The 16,486-nt window shown below is 43.6% G+C and overlaps 1 protein-coding gene across 8 annotated transcripts in view; it reads right to left on the bottom strand.

Annotated features, from left to right (window-relative positions):
- ARHGEF28 (Rho guanine nucleotide exchange factor 28) overlaps nt 1-16,486 on the bottom strand; it is a 126,438-nt gene that overhangs the window by 15,844 nt on the left and 94,108 nt on the right. For 7 of the 8 annotated variants that reach the window (XM_056324783.1, XM_056324782.1, XM_056324784.1 and 4 more), the window contains 8 exons: nt 15,845-15,939; nt 14,794-14,976; nt 12,031-12,162; nt 11,227-11,312; nt 7,665-7,703; nt 7,528-7,575; nt 5,256-5,735; nt 1,925-2,225 (listed from right to left, as the gene is read on the bottom strand). In XM_056324783.1, coding sequence (XP_056180758.1) covers nt 1,925-2,225; nt 5,256-5,735; nt 7,528-7,575; nt 7,665-7,703; nt 11,227-11,312; nt 12,031-12,162; nt 14,794-14,976; nt 15,845-15,939 — 1,364 coding nt within the window. The remainder of the gene's footprint in view (nt 1-1,924; nt 2,226-5,255; nt 5,736-7,527; nt 7,576-7,664; nt 7,704-11,226; nt 11,313-12,030; nt 12,163-14,793; nt 14,977-15,844; nt 15,940-16,486) is intronic. The other variant, XM_056324788.1, reaches the window with a different exon arrangement.

Here is a 16,486-nt window from a genome sequence, read left to right as displayed (position 1 = left end):
TCTCTAGGGGAAAGCTCCTAGCCCTGCACTGAGTGGCTTCACTGCACCACCTGCACCATTGGGATACTGCAAGGATCTGCTGCACTGCTTTGCCAAAGGTGCCTTGTGACTCAATTAAGGCAGGCTTTACGGACATGACTTAGCCAGACAGACTTATTATTACTCTACCTCTTGGGCAGACTTTGTAGCCAGTGCTGGTCCCCAGGCTGCTGGGTCTGAACTGATGCCCTAATTACCAGGGCAGATAAGGATGCCTACACAAGATGCAGTGACAGCAGCTGAACACAAAGCTGGCCTGCTGTAAGTGAACGGCATCTTTACATACAGAAGCTCCACCAGCTTATCTTAGAATCAGTACAATTAAACTGGTACAAGCCAGTTTAATTAAACCAGGTGCTCTCATGTGGGCTAAGTAGAAAGTATCCTGGTTAACTTGCATCTGAAAGTTTGCCAGTGCAAGCTAATCCACTTCTAAGAGGTTTAAACCCACATATGTGTTCCTTTTCAAATTTGCACTAGCTTAGCTAACCCATTAATAAAATTACAACTTCAGTCAAACTAGAACAAGTTTCACCAAGCTAATTATTTAGGCATTTTTAGAAATATTAATCTCTTTTACTGATCAGCTCGGTTTGCTGATTGTGGTGATGAGACTAGCCTGCCCTACCTTTGATTATAAAATGCTATTTTGGGAATCCATGTACCAAGGACTAGTAAGGCTGTACTGTATGCCTGTTTAATATATTACAAGCCCAACTAAGAAGCAAGTTCCTTAATCAAGGACATTTTTATTTGGACAACTTAAAGATTTGATCTAAGACAATTAAAAACCATTGTACCTGTGTATGTTTCCAACTTCTGATACTGCTGCCCACTGATCTTTGCTGTGACCTGACCTCCACACAGCTGGTGTGAGGACAGCAGTCATCCTGCACTGCCAGCTGCAGAAAAGTGGGAGATCAGGTACTGCTGCAGCATTGACTCACCATGTCTCACCTTCAGTTCACAACTGTGCAGGAAGACCCCACCAGATTACTTAATCTGTTATATCAAAAGCACACTACTGTCCCCCTAAAAAGCCTTTTTAGTTGTGTTTTCACATGATGCTCTACAACCCTCACAATAATGAAGGAAAGAGGACCCCAAATCAGATCAAAACTAGCATTGTGCAACACGACAAATAAAACCCAGATAGTTAACGAGTTTCTCATTAGCGTGTTTTCAAGTCCTTCAGGGAATTTTCAGTGCAATGCAGTGTTCAAATAGGTGGCCTCTTATACCTATTTTGATAGCCACTATCAACAACTCCCATGCAATCTATGTATCTTTGGGGGTTCTGGTAAAATGCAAGAATAAAGAAAGGTAATGCAGTTTTACTAACATGGAAACTTACTGTCAAATATTATATTAATCTTTAGAAGTGCTGTAATTTTCTTTCCACAACTACAGAGTCTTTCAAGATATTTTCATTTCATTCTCAATGAAGAAAGAAGGGGGTGTTTGACCACTGATTACCATTTTAAGATGGTAAATCAAAAGTTATTCTAACTAAAAATCATCAAGTAATGTGTATTTTCTAAAACAGCAAATAAAATGCACTTGAAACAGCAAGAGTAACTTCAGCTCACAAAAAAAAAACAACTCAAAAAGCATTGGGAAAATATTTGGAGAGAACAACAGAATTCTGAGTACTATTATTCAGACAAAACAAGGGGTTTTGTAGTTTTTTTTCCAAAAGCTTCTTGTACTTCTGATCTGCTTATTTTCTCACCTACCCTCACCAAGTTTGCAAAGTGGCATGCAATTTTTTTAGCAAAATCTACTGCTTCCACCACTACCAAGCTGTCTTCATTCCTAGGACTATTCATTCTGAGAGGCAGCAAACTGCCCATACTAATTGTTAATTAAATAAAGTGTTAATTACCATTATTAAAGGCATCCTTGTTGCTTTTGCAGGAAAAAGACATCTGCTGGTAAGGACCAGTGGATTCCCACAGTGCACTGGTTAATGCTGGCTGACAAGAAGTGTCCATTTCGAGGTCCACCTGATTGTCAGTAGTCCTTGCTATATTAGAATTTGAGATGTTCAGCCCACACACACCATCCTCATAAATGAGAGAAGAATCTGATCTGTTGAGACTGCTTAGAGACACACACACTACAGCTTCATTTAAGTAGAATGTATTTTCACCATGTAAGCTGTCCGATTGATTATGTCCCATTATCTGCAGAAAGGAAAAAAAAGAACAAAAAACAAAACAAAAACACCAAAAAACCAGAGAGCAGCATTTTCACCTTTGTCCAGCACCAGTATCAGAATCACAGAATATCCTTGAGCTGGAAGGGACTATCAAGTCCAACTCCCGGCTTCTTGAAGAACTACCTAAAATTAAACTGTATGTCTATAAGCATCATCCTGAAGAATCCTTTTACCAGGATACATAAAATTAACTGTTAGACAGAATGGGCACTCATAGCAAATAGTCACCTAATTTCCCAAAAGTTAACCTCAAAACATGTTTGATTGGGTGTGCATCCAGGATTAAACAGCAATACATGTTCAATCAGATGTGCATCCAGGATTAAACAGCAATAATCTAGCACATTTTGCTTTAGCTCCCATCAAAACAAAGGAAAATTCAGTAATAACTGCAGAATAGCAAATAACAAAGGGCTGCTACCTGAGGTGCACTGAGCTCTGTTGAGTCCTTTCAGGGGCTTAATATTTTGCCCCACAGCTCAACAAGGTACCACTTCACACACGTGAATCTGTGAACAATGCAATCCAAAAATAACACTGTACCTCACGTAGGCAGGTATCCATAGAGAACAGGTCTGCGGCAGCCAAACTGGGGATGGCGAGCAGCATTCAGCAAGCAGCCATCTCTCCCAGGGGGTCAAAATCCCTGCCTGCAGGTGTTTATCAAGGCTGAGCTCACAAAAAAGCACGAGTAGCAGTGTGAGTTATGCACTGCTGCACAAACTGCACTGTTTGGCCATCCAGAACTAGCTAGTTTCAGTGTAACAGCAAAAACACTGGGCTGGGAGTATCCACTGACTGGCATCCACTCAGACAGCTCTGCTGCAGCCAGGAGTATGGTAGTGGAAAACACAGGACGAAGATGATCCCGAGGCCTGGAATGCATCCAAAGCCATGTAGTTTACTGGAATTAAAAATACAAGTAGTCTTACAGGTGAAATAACAGATTAAGAACTAGTACTCTTTGACAGTCAGCATTTTATTATTTTGCCTGTCTGTGCAGTCCTGGCCACCCCTGCATCAAGCTACTGTCCTTCAACTTTCTCTCCTCAAAAGATCTCAGAAGTCCCATCCGTTAAAGCTGATGGGCAAGTTCAGTTTTGGTTTTATCATCCACTTCTTCGGCACTGCCAAACATGTCAAAAATTGTACTGCAAACTATACTAGTAAGAAGTGCCTTTGGTTTTTGGGCTGGGCAAGCATATAGGGATGTCATGTTCACACGGTGTTCAAAAAAGCTGGGTGAAAAGGGGGAGGTCAGAGGCCAATCCTTCACCCCCTCGTGTAGACACAGGCTTAGACACCGAATGGTCACTGCCTGTTATGGGTCAGTTGTCAACTGAAAAACGAGGGAGGTGATGGCCTGAAGAAATGCCCTGCAGATTTTCTTCTGAAAACGAACACCTTGGGGGAAAAAAGCTGTTTGGGTCAGTGAGCTTTCAATATATGCAAAAAAGCAGGCAAGGTGTTTTGATTTTCAGGTGCTTTAGAGAACAGTAATGGAAACCAAAACCATACCCACCAAGGCAGGGACTGAGGCCAGGTCCCACCAGGCAGGTAAGTACCTAGACAGCTGAGTTCAGGGTTAGCCTCTATCCTTCACCCTCAACAAAAAAAAATAATCATTTTTAGTATTAAATGCTTAAGCAGCTTCAGAGCTATTTTAAATTGCATCCCCTAACAATGACCATCTCCAAGGAACTATGCTGTCAGGGATGGAGCCATACCACGACCTCCTTCCCTGTGGGACTGCTTGTTTCAGGGGAGCAGGACAGCAGGGCTTGACACATGGGGTTCATGGCAGCCTCGTGTTTCCCACTCCCGAAGCAGCCACTTTTCCTCACTGGAGACAGTGCTGTTGTCCAGGAACAAGGCCAGCAGCTGAAGATTTCACTAAAAGCTTTATATGCCTCAGGCATTACGGTAATTTAGCTTTCCTACAAGAGGCAGGAGACACAACGTATCCTGCAAACATAACAGCAAAGCAGAATAAAACACAAACTTTCACACTTAAAATTTCCATCTTCTCAATTTAACACCCAATGGTCTGAGTTTGGCTTGTGTCGGGTACCCAGCTTAAAATTCACAAATGGTTGAGACCGGAAGGGACCTCTGGAGGTCATCTGGTCCAACTCCTCTGCTCAAGCAGGGCTAACCTGAGCAAGTTGCCCAGGTCCATGTCCAGATAGCTTTTGAGTCAGCGATGGAGACTCACTCCACAACCTCCCTGGGTAATCAGTGCAAATGCTCAGTCACCTTCACAGGAAACAGGTGTTCCCTGATGTTCCGAGGGAACCTCCTGTTTCCATCTGTGCCCATTGCCTCTGGTCCTGCCACTGGGCACCACTGAAAAGAGCCTGACTCTGCTTTACATCCTCCACTTATATATTTATACACATTAATAAGAACCTCCATTAGCCTTTTTTCTCTGGGGTGAATAGTTTCAGCCTCTCCTTACACAAGGGATGTCCCAGTCCCTCAAACATCCTTCTGGCCTTTTGCTGGACATCTATCCCTCCAACTACCTCTATCCCCCCCCAACACATAGCTGTACATCTGTCTTGTACTGAGCAGCCAGAACTGGACAGAGTACTCCAGGTGTGGCTGGAGTAGAGGTGAAGGATCACCTCCCTTGATCTACTAGCAATAGTAGTAATGCAGCCAGGAGACCATTAACCTTATTCGCAGCCAGGGCACATTGCTGGCTTACATTCAGCTTGGTGTCCCGCAGGTCCTTTTCTGCAAAGCTGCTTTCCAGCTGGGTGGTCCCAGCATATAGTGATGCATGGTGCTGTTCCCTCCCAGAGGTAGGACTTTGCACTTCCCCTGATTAAACTTCATGAGGGTTAAACAAGCCCTTAGATATGCCCAAACGTCAGCTTCCCACATGCCCACTCAACCAACAAACCAACTCTAGACATAACCAGTCTATTCATCAAGGAAAGTCCCTCTAGGTCTGCCGTCAGGGATATAATTATGACAAGGAACCACACACCTCATAGCTCCCTGTGGATGACAACAGGCTACTTTGTTGACCATGCTTCCAGTGCCAGAGGAACTGTTTCTGCATTTTCACACTGTCTTTTTCTCTCTCCACCATTTTCTGGCCCTCCTGGAGCCTCTCCAGGCTCTGCTGGTACTCCTGCAGCTGCAGCGCCAGTCCCTGTCGGCTCCTCTCCAGCAGTTCCTCCTGGCACCTGCATTCCCTCTCCCGCTGCCCCAGCTGGCCCTCCCTTGCCTCCTGCTCCCGCTGCCGCTGGTCGCATTCACGTAGCCACCGCTGCTGCTCTTGCTGAAACTGCTGCTTCAGTTTGTGTATGTTGGCCAGCTCCACCCGTTGTTTTTCCAGATTCCGGTATTTTTCTTGCTCCAGAAGGAGGTTTAGCCGAGAACCATGGCCTCGACCAATCTTCTCGTTCTCTTGCAGGAGTAACCTATGGAGCTCTCTGTGGCTGTCCTGGATAGTTAGTGCTGCCTAGACACCGCAACAAAATCAGACACAAATTAAATATTAGCAGTAATCCATTTCTGTATTTTTACATAGAAGCATTATATAAAAATGCTTCAACCTCCTTTAATATCGACACTTAATGCTTTTTGGGAGGTTGTTCTTCATGCAAGTAGAGAAAATTCTGCATTCATGCCTTTATCAAGAGATGTTTCTAAAAACAAACCATTTTAAGCACTTCTAACATGGCATCTACCTTACACTTAGTAGTATTATATATGTTTATGTTACAGCTGTGCATATGCACTTCAGTTACAGCTGGGGTCCTGTTCTGTCAGAGGATTTTAAGTAACATAGGAAAAATGATTTTCCATGGTTAAAGAGGGCATTAAGGCACTGGGAATGCTACTCTCACCGAAGTAATCCTAACACATATGTGACTGACTCAGATAAAACTGTACTGTTTCCATTACAGCTCACTCCAGCCCTAAGGCTCTCTTTGCTAACCTGCAACAGCACGGTCCTACTAACATCAGTCCTACAGACACCTGCCAGCGTAGCTGTGTCATCAGGACCATATTGCTACAAGCTGCTGACCAAGATACCTGTGCCAGGAGAAATCTGCAGTGTAGTAATGATTTCAGGTTTGATGTTTCAACAGTATATTTTACAACTGAGAGTGCTATATTCTGTCCTTTACAAGGATGCTGTGGCACTGTTTGCTTTAAAGATTGTAACATCCTCCAATAACACAAAAATAAATAGCTGGGATTAAGAAGAAAGAAAAGCAGGAAAGCCCTAGATCTGCTGAGGCACTTACTGCACAGCCTATCTTCAAGAGCTGACATGGGAATCTACTTCAGCAGACATTCCCAGAGAATTCCCACAGCCGTATTACCCCATGCTGTCCACCCCAGAAAGTTTTTAACTTTATACAACATGCAATTCCCACTCTTCTTGGCTATTCCTCCAGTATTGGGTCAGTTCTGCTGATTTGTAAACAGGGCAAGGACAGGAGCTTCTGCTTGTTTCTCTGCACCTTACTGCTAACTCATGGTCTGAATGATTAAGGCATGATCCCAAGCCTTACTTTACTGCCTCTCTGATGTTAAGCTATCTGTTTTTCAGTTTTTCAGAAATTTTTCCTGGATTAAAAGGTTTTAATTTTGCTTTTGCATTGCTGCAATACACTTAACTTGTAAACCTGAGGGTTCCAGAGTTATTATGGAATATGCTAATGTCAAAAGGGTCTAAAAAGTAAACACACTCAAATGAAACATTTTAAAATAAAACATAAAACTGCACCTAAATAAGAAAAAAATAAGTCATAACATTCAAACTTTGCATGAAAGAGACAAAACATTCAGACTAAGGCCCTACAGAATTGACCAAGATTGAAATATCTAAAATGGATTGAGTTCGCTACCTAACTGGCAGAGGCACTGTTTACTAGTAGCCAAGAGAATATTTTAAACAAAATGCTAATTTTTTCCAATATCTGAACTGTAATTTCAGAACTCTGTACATGAAATTACATCAGTTCAGAGACATCACTAGATTTCTGGACTCCACACACATCCTTCTGCCGGGGTGGGGAAGAATTGATCTCCAAGCAAGCAAGCAAGTTTTAGTTAGTTCTTAAAAGAAACCCACCACTGATGAAGAACAAAAATAATATTATATGACAACTTATGCAACAGTGGGTAGAGATAAGTATCCACTGACATAACATCTAAAAGTAGGGCAACATGAAAAAAGAAACTTAAGAAGGATATTATCAAGACTAATTACTCTACAAAGCTAGCAGTGGAGTAGTCACCTGTATGCTGTACAAGAGACGCGTTAAGTTCTGGATTGCTTGTACAATCTAGAAAATAAGAGAGAAAGATTTTCAAAGGTTGGACCACTGTTAACTAAATAGTTATTACATTCTGTCTGGGGTTTAAGTAAACTCACCTCTGTCCCTGTAGGTCCTGGGAAACTCACACTTCCTCCCTAAAATAAACACAGGCTGCTTTAAAAAGTAGTTTTTAACTTTAGAATTGTATCATCTAGGTTTGGGGGGCATTGTTTGTGGGTTGTTTTTTTTAAACTAGTGGAGACATTCATATCACTAACATATGCAGTGCTGAGTCAAACCTTTTCGTGGGTATGTGAAAAAAGACAGAAGCAATAACCTGCACAGTCTAATAATTGATCAACGCTGGAGTTTCCAGGGAAATTACTAGAGATTCTAAGCACAACTGTAAAAACAAAAATATTTCATCCACAATTTTATTCCTCTCGTGACTAATACTACACAGAAAAGACATTTCCATTCATTCATTGTTTACCTGACAGTTTTGAAATACAGTAACCAGACTTCTGCATATACAGCACAGTGGGTTTATATTACTTATAGTAGGATGAAACAGTACAAGGCACTTCAAAAAGAGATATATTAATGTAGCAAGAAGCTAGCAGAAATCATGTTAGTGGGTCACTGCAAACACTTTAGAAGCGCTGTGAGGTGCTGAGCAAAGGCCGCGTGCCAGTGTGGTTATTATTGTCCACTACAGTGACGCTCAGCCATTTCACGCTTTCCTTTTCCTAAGAAGCTTTGTAAATTTATGGGGTGAAGCCACCCATAATCCTTTCACCATGAAGAACAGCTCCTCTGAGAAAGATAAGGTGAAACGGTGGAGAAATAAAACACAATTTCTGAGGCTACACTGAAAAGACTTCCTGTATGATTCTTCTCTTCTTTTTTTTTTCTTCAGAGGAGCAGAGGAGGGTTTGGGTAATATTTGCTCTCTCTCTAAGTTCTCTACCGAGTCTCATTTTCCACCACAAGTGAGCAAAGCAGCTGCTCCATTTAGCTGCAATAACTAAAAATGAAGGTGAAAAAGGTCAGGCCCCAAAACGCAGCTCAATGCACACAAGCTAGGGGGAAAGGAAGCACTGGCTACAGCATTTCCTCCACTCCTTTCTCTCATTATCTCCCTTCAGTATTTCCCTCCATTCCCTTCCCACATCTTCACCTCCTCCTCTGCTTCTCACTGCACCCAGGAGCCGTGTAACTGCTTCACTCTGCTACGAGGAGCAGAGGACTTTGCACAGATGCCTCTGTGCAGCACAAGGACCAACACAAGGGAGATGTGCTTTCCCTTTGCTGGGTGGCCAAGACAAGCAGTGGGCAAGGAGGAAACAGCAGGGCCAAGAGGGAGACAGGGGAGAAGGGGATGCTGGCTGGGTGAGGAAAAATGAATGTTCAAAGAAGAGCCCACATGCTGAACAAGAGTGGGGTTTCTTTCAGTTCTGGAAGCCCTTTTTAAATTTAACGAAGGAGGTGTCGAGGGGGATTGAAGGCTTAGCCGGCTTTGGTACGGCCAAGGGGTAGCAAGTGACCAGCCCAAGCGCCTGTGGTCTCCCTGCTGCAGCACCACTTGGGAGATGAGTCCAAGGCAGGTTTAGTTGAGCTAGCTGGGGTGACAGCGGCATTGCAGCTGCACCGCTACAGCCTCAGCACAAGCCCTGTAAGCCCAGCTAGATCCAAAGCAAAATATTCAACTGTTCAACCTGTGCTGCAGGCCACCGCCACCTCCCTGCCACTCTCCCCTATCACCTTGGTTCAGAACAACGAGCAGCAGTGGAGATGAAGTCAGTCAGATCCCAGGGCAGGCAGTGCGCACAGTGCCTCAGACAAGCCTCCGGAGATGCGATTACAAGGCAGGAGCAGGGGGGACAAGATGGGGACCACCTCTCACAGCTGCCCACTTGGGACTCCACGTGTTGCACAGGCAATGCTCTTCCTTCTGATGCTTGGTCAGCATCTAACCCCCACGCCGGGGGCTTTCGTTCGGGCTGTCCGGCTCTTTGTTTGCAGGCTGGCTGGCCAGGCGCGGTGCTGCCGCCCCACAGCCCCCGGACCGCACACGCGCCCGCGAAGCCCTTCCCTGCCGGCTTTGTTTGCTCCTTCTGCCACCTGCTGGTAAATCTGGTTATGACACGGTAAGATGTGACACGAGTCTTGCCCAACTAACAGGCCAGACCAGAAGAGTAACTTAGGGTGGAAGAGCTTGCTGCAGAACCCCCTAGCCCAGCTGCAGCTCAAAGCTGGGCTCGCTCCAAAGTCAGAGGAGGTTGCACAGAGTCTTCTCCAGTCAAATCCGGGAAACCTCCAAGGATGGAGATCCCACAACCTCTCTGGACAATCTGTTCCTGCTTGATCACCCTCACCGTGATTTTTACTTACACACAGTCAAGCATTTCCCTTGCTGCAACTTACAATTTTGGATACTCATCCTTTTGCTGTGCACCTCCGAGAAAAGCCTGGTCTCTGTCTTTGCTATAACCCCAATGGTAGTGTTTTCATGTGGAGCTACCAGAACTTCTAACGGGGGTTTGATCTGAACCCCTCTATCCTTTATTAGGTTATTTTATTTGCTCTCACATAGCTTCTGTGCTGCCCAACTTGGAATTTTGTTTTCATCCCATTTTTTCCACACATACAGTTTCTCCTGCTCCCTTCTAACACAACAGTCTTGGTAAGTAAGGTGACCTAGAGCTGAACGTGAGGCAAGGTTATAGGGAGATTAGTGTATTAGCAAGAGGTTTCCAGAAATAACTAGAAAAAAAACCCCAAGGTTTCAGGCACACAAGCCCTCTTTCAGAGCTGATGCAAACACAATATGCTAAGGCTAAGTATCTCCTTTTCTAGTGAACTTTGCTTTCTCTTTCAAGTCATGTATCTTCTGTCCTCGTCTCTCCCCTTTATTCCTTTTGTGGTCCTGCTTCTTCCCCTAAGGACTCCACAATCACAGTTCACTTTATTTCCACACAGTAATTCATACTGCTCTTACTCTAACACTGCTGCTACATGAAATTTGCCATTCCTAATTTTGCCCAGAACTGACTTTTGATTCTGCTTTTCCCCCACATTTGCTTATGAGTTACAGAACTTTGAAAAATGGGCAGTTTCTCTTCTACTCTCTAATTGCTCCATTTTGTTTTAATTCAAGATTCTGAAGCAAGCTGGTGTAAGACAATCCATCCTATTTTATGTGCTTGTTCTCAGGACGAAGCTCTTCCAATGCAAAAGTCTTCCTCGCATTAGCTGAGGTCTCTGTCATTGCAGAAGACTTTCATCATCCTGTGAATAGGAGGAGGGGGTAGAGGGAATACTGTTGTCAGCTCCATAGACATGGATGCATTGAATGATGACAGCAGAGAACCAGGCTCTTAAGTGGCCCATACGTAGTACAAAGACACTGTGGCTGTTATTACAACCCACCAATCTGTAATCCTGGCAGGAAAATTGTTCTGCTTCTAAACTGTTTATGATTGCTTTTTAAAAATTCATTATAAATTGCAGTGACCTCTACTAAATTTAATTATGTGGATTTGGGTGAAATGTGCCTATCACATGCTTGGTGTTTTGGAACAGTCTTTAGACACCCCATACAAATTTGGACAGCATTTACATTCCCAGTGCCCACAGTGCTATGTGCAACACAGGAAGAAATACCAGTTACAATACCTTATCTTCTAGACTGGCACTTGCCATTTCCTTTTCAACACTGAGATCAACTTCAGATGATTCTTCAGTTTCTTTTATTTCTGCATCTAACAAATAGAGCCCCAATAAAATGCAAGAGAAAGGTTTCAAAGCATATTCAGACTAGAGAAACAAAGGGCACACTCTTTTACAGTTACTCACAGGATGCTGCAAATAGAGATTTACGTAATGTGAAGTCACATAATGGATTCTAGGCTCCGGAGAAACAAATTCGTAAGCCACAATGAAACAGACAGGACGATGAGGTTTTCCTACCTTAAAAATTAGTGTTTCACTTAGGAAAGCTCGGAAGTAAGTATAGCCATATCACTAAAAATGCTCTGCAGCAATGGATTACACAGGACTTTATTTGCGTATTTGTTGTAATAAATCCATGCTACCTTTTACAGCTGAAATCACTGGAGTGTCAGCCCTGGTTTTCAGGCCTTCTGACAAAAATTGGCTAACTTTGGAAATGGCGTATACTGCAATATAGATTTGCTGTGGAGCTGGACAAGAAAGCATACGGAGATACACAAATCTGACTCTATGTTGCTGAACGCAGACATGTGCTACAGAAAAGGTGCAGTGGATGCAAACCATCCATTTACTTCAGTTAAGTTATATGACAATTTACACTATCTGAGTATTTGCCCAAAGACAATGTTTATTACACTATTTTCTATTAATTCTGCCACAGACTGAAAAAGCTTTCCAACAAACCAAAATAATCCAGTATCAATTATTTTAGTATTCTGAATATGTAAAAGCACCAAATTTACTCACCATGAGGAACAGATTCCAAGACTTCATTGGCACTAAATCTGTGCTTCAGACTTGATTCCTCAGTACTTTTCTCTGGCGGCCTGTCTGTCCCACTCACTTGTGATGTCGTTACAGCAACATGGAGACTTTCAACTACAGAGAAGAACATGCAGAATTAGAGATGCCCCTTAAATAGTTCCTTAATTCATAAAACAGTGACACAGAATCATAGAATAATCTAGATTGGAAGGGACTTTCAGAGGTCATCTAGTCTAATGCCCTATGCCAAGCTGGTTCAACTAAATTGGGTTGCCCAGCGCCTGGCACAGACAAGTTTTTAACATCTCCAAAGATGGAGACATCACAGCCTCTCTGGGCAACCTGCTCCAGTTTTTGACCACCCTCACAGCATGTAATTTTTCCTTTCATTTAATTGGAATTGCCTGTGTTCCAACTTGCACCTGTTACCTCTTATCCTATCACCATGTGCCTCCACAAAAATCTGGCTTCTCTGTATCCTCCTATCTGGCAGCTGAGGACAGCAATGAGATCCCACCAAGCTGCCTTCTCTCAAGGCTGAACAGCCCAACTATCTCAGCCTTTCCTTGGATGTCACGTGCTCCAGCCCCCTGGCCATCTTGGTGCCCTTCACTGGATTTGGTCCAGTTTGTCCATGTCTCTCTTGTCCAGGGGAGCCCAGCACTGGTCACAGCACTCCAGACAGAACTCGGCAGGAGTCAGTAAAGGAAAGATCACCTCCCTCAACCTTCTGGCAACTCTTCTTCTAATGTCTCCCTAACCCTTGGGAGACAGGTGGCCGCCTTTGCCACAGGGGCACACAGCTGCCTCATGGTCAACCTGCTGTCAAGTAGGACTCCAAGGTCTACTTCTGCAAAGCTATTTTCTATCTAGCCAGTGTCCAGCCTGTACTAACACACACACTTACTCCATCCCAGATGCAGGACTTTGCTCTTGTCTTTATCAAACTTCTAGGGGTTTCTCTTAGCCCATTTTCCCAATCTGCAGAGGTTTCGCCAGCACGCTGACCACCCTGCCTCATTTGGTGACAGCCAAATTGAATGTACTCCATCCCTTAGTTAACTTCATTAGTAAATATTGTGAACAGTATTGGTGTCAGGATCCATCCTTAAGGGAAGCTGCCAGCTGGACATTGTATCAGTGATCACAATCCTTTCAGCCCAGCCGTTCAGCCCATTTTCCATCCAGTTATGTAGTCTATATCTCACCAGTTCAGCTGTAAGGATACTATAGCCAATGCAGACAGTGTTGAAGGCCTTGCAGATGTCAAGGTAAACAACATGCACTGCTCTCCTCTCATCATAAAACCCATCAGGCTGGTCAGACACAATTTGCCCTTGATGAATCAATGCTGGCTGTTCCCAGTCACCTTCTTGCCCTTCATGTTCTTGGAAACGGCTTCCAAGAGGATCTGCTCTATCACTGTCTCAGAGACAGCAGTGAGGCTGACTGTTTTGTAGCTCCCTATATATTCCTTCTTGAGGAGGGGTATGATGCTTGCTGCCTTCAAGTCATCATGAATTTTTCCTGATGACTGTGACCCTTCAAAGAAAGCAGCCTGATAGTGACATTGGCCGGCTCCCTGAGCAGCCTTGGGTTTATCCTGTCTTATCTCATGGATTTGTGTACATTCAATTTGCTTAAGCACTTCCTAATTCTATTTTTCTCTACTGTGAGCAATGCTTTATTCCTGTAGAGACTGCTATTAGCAATAGACTATTTCTGTTCTGGAAAATGATCCCCAAAAATTGCCTACAGTGTAAGCAACTGTAAATTCCTTACAGTGTGCTGAAGAGTCCTGAAATTCAGGACACCAACATTAGCATGGGGGAAAGTGAAAATCAGAAGTGGGTAGAATGAGGTGTGGAAGTACAGGCTGCCATTTTAGCTAAAATGACATTTACTATTGCTTCACTGACATTCCCTACCCAAGTTCTATCAGTTTAATCAATAAAATGCAGACCTCATAATGATGATGGAAACCAACTTTCGCTGCTTTATCAGTTGAAATGTGATTATTAGCCCACAGCTCTGTGTCTAGGTGATGCTAAAATCTTGTAGTCCTTCTTGAATAGCATACAGCCCATGCTGGACATGGCTCAGTTTACCAGGATTCTCTTCAGCTGAATTTAGCAGGAGTTTAGCCGAACTTCCAACCAGACTAGGTATCCACAAACACCACTCCCTTCTTTCCTTTGGAGGACAGTGTTGTAGGTAGCACAAGGTTATCATCTCTCTGTTAGATAGTATGCAGAGAAACCACAGCTCCTACAGCAATTCTGGCAGGCATTTCTTGGCAAACCTGCCAAGACCATCTGCAGTTTGGCCTGTATATGAACCGACATGATTCTGATCAGTCATCAAAGCAACCAAGTTAGGTGAAGGTTGGGGACTAAATGTAATACCATACTGCATCCTGTGATCTGCTTCACAGGGCTGTACTGCAAGGATGACAGCTAAGGAAACAATCCTCAGTCGCAACCTAACACCTTGTCCCTACCTGCCTGCATATGATGTTATGCAATAAACATATCCCTTACCTTACAGTATGGCAGGTATCATCCCGTGCATCTGACAACTATAAACTTCAGAGACTTCTCTTCAATGCCCTTTACCAAGTTTTAACACTGACAGTTCTTGACACTTGCCAGAATCACAGTACAAGGCAATACCGCTATACTTTGTTCCCTTGAATTATCCGCCCACATGAAGAGCCACCTGTCTGCTCTACCCATGCAAACTCACCTTCTCTGAGCGCTGCTGCCAACAATGAAGCAGCCTGTGGAGTTTCTCCAGAATCAGGTTTTATAAGAAGATGAGGTTCTACATGAACATCCTCAAACCCACTCATATCTCCCAGTTCTGCATAGATATGCAACTTCTCTTCCAAGTAACTACAGATCTGCTGGTCCTGGTTACTCAGTGATTCTGTCAACCAAAATTGAAGACTCTATTAATAATCATCCTGCAGGCAAAGCATGCCCCCCAGTCACCCTTCTAATCCTTACATCACATAGACATTGCTGATTCGAGTCAGGCCTTTTTTAAGTGGCCAGGAACCAAACTAAACCCATAGTCTGTCCTAATGAAAGCTTGCACAGACCCCAGCAGAGGGCCAGGCCACTGCCCTACCCTGATGAGGTGGCCTTAGCTGCGCTGGGCCCTCAGCTACCTCCTGTTGCACCCACAATGATCAATGCTGGAAAAGCACTTTGTTCAGGCAGCCAAGATGTGCTGATGCAGTGTCTTAACATCAAAGAACAGCTACTCTCAGTAGAGGTTGTCCTTCCCTGTAGCTCCCTACAGGAAGGACACTGCTGGAATTTCTCTCCTTGCAGCAATACAACAATGTGGAATTTAGGCGTAGGGGAACCAAGGAAGCTGAATTTATCCCTATTGGCTACACTTTCAGATAAAAATAACAGCAGCAAAGGTTGAAATGCCATAAAAAAGCACAACGTCACACAATTACTTAAGATTTGACATATTTTCACAAACGTGGAACTACCTGGCCCTGAGAGTAATCTGGGAAATTCAGTGTTTATTCTGAAAGCATCCACTTTTCTTTTTCTTTTTTACTCACGGTAATGCATGAAAAATATAAAGTGTTTGGAAGAAAAATGGTTCTCTTTCAATAAACTCACATTATACCATCAGATCACCAGAGCCTTCTCTTCTGTGACTCTACTCTACTCATTATGCACTCTGAACCCACCAGCCACTATGGGCACATGATTCATTCATCCTGAACAGTAAGGATGCAGGAGCTCTCAGAGTAGCAGGAAATGTACCACACCTTGACATTTCTGAATTCTGGATGCTCTGGCCTCAGCAATACGTCTGTCCTCATCAGATTCACTCATTTTTCCTTCTTCTTCTTCCTCGGGACAACTTCATTGTTGAAGGAAGATGAAAAACAAAGGTGGATAAAAAGCAAAATCTGCACATCATATATTAATCTTCAGTAACAGTTTTGTGTTCATAACAAACAGAACACAGCATCAGCACCAACTTTTGCTACAATCCAAAAGCATGCCATTTGTTTCTTTAAAAAGCAGTAACTGGACATAAACCAGAGTGAAGGATTCCTTTTAATTCTGGTAAGGCTGCACTATGCAGCAAGTGGGTGGCTCGCCCTCACACAGGTTTGCTGTGCTAAGCGTAAGCTTAGGTCCCATAAGGAACAATGCATTCCTTGCCATTCTAAAGGAGCCAACACCAAGATAGCAGGCATGATTGGGGATTTCCCCAAAATGGTTGTAAGGACACCTGCAGGACTCTGGAAAGCATCCAGTGCCAAAGGCAAAGGTGAGGGAAGCTTACAATGGCTGGTAAGGACATCTAATGAGGAGTGGAAAGGGTCTGCTAATTTAGTGGGAAATCAGAAGTAACATGGGAAGTTTGGCAGAAGCAATAGTGAGGTTTTGGGATCTGTGAA

This window comes from Falco biarmicus, chromosome Z (genome assembly GCF_023638135.1).
Source record: "Falco biarmicus isolate bFalBia1 chromosome Z, bFalBia1.pri, whole genome shotgun sequence".
NCBI classification, from domain to species: Eukaryota; Metazoa; Chordata; class Aves; order Falconiformes; family Falconidae; genus Falco; species Falco biarmicus.
Note: the sequence above shows the minus strand (reverse complement) of the source record. Positions and strands in the feature narration are given on the sequence as shown.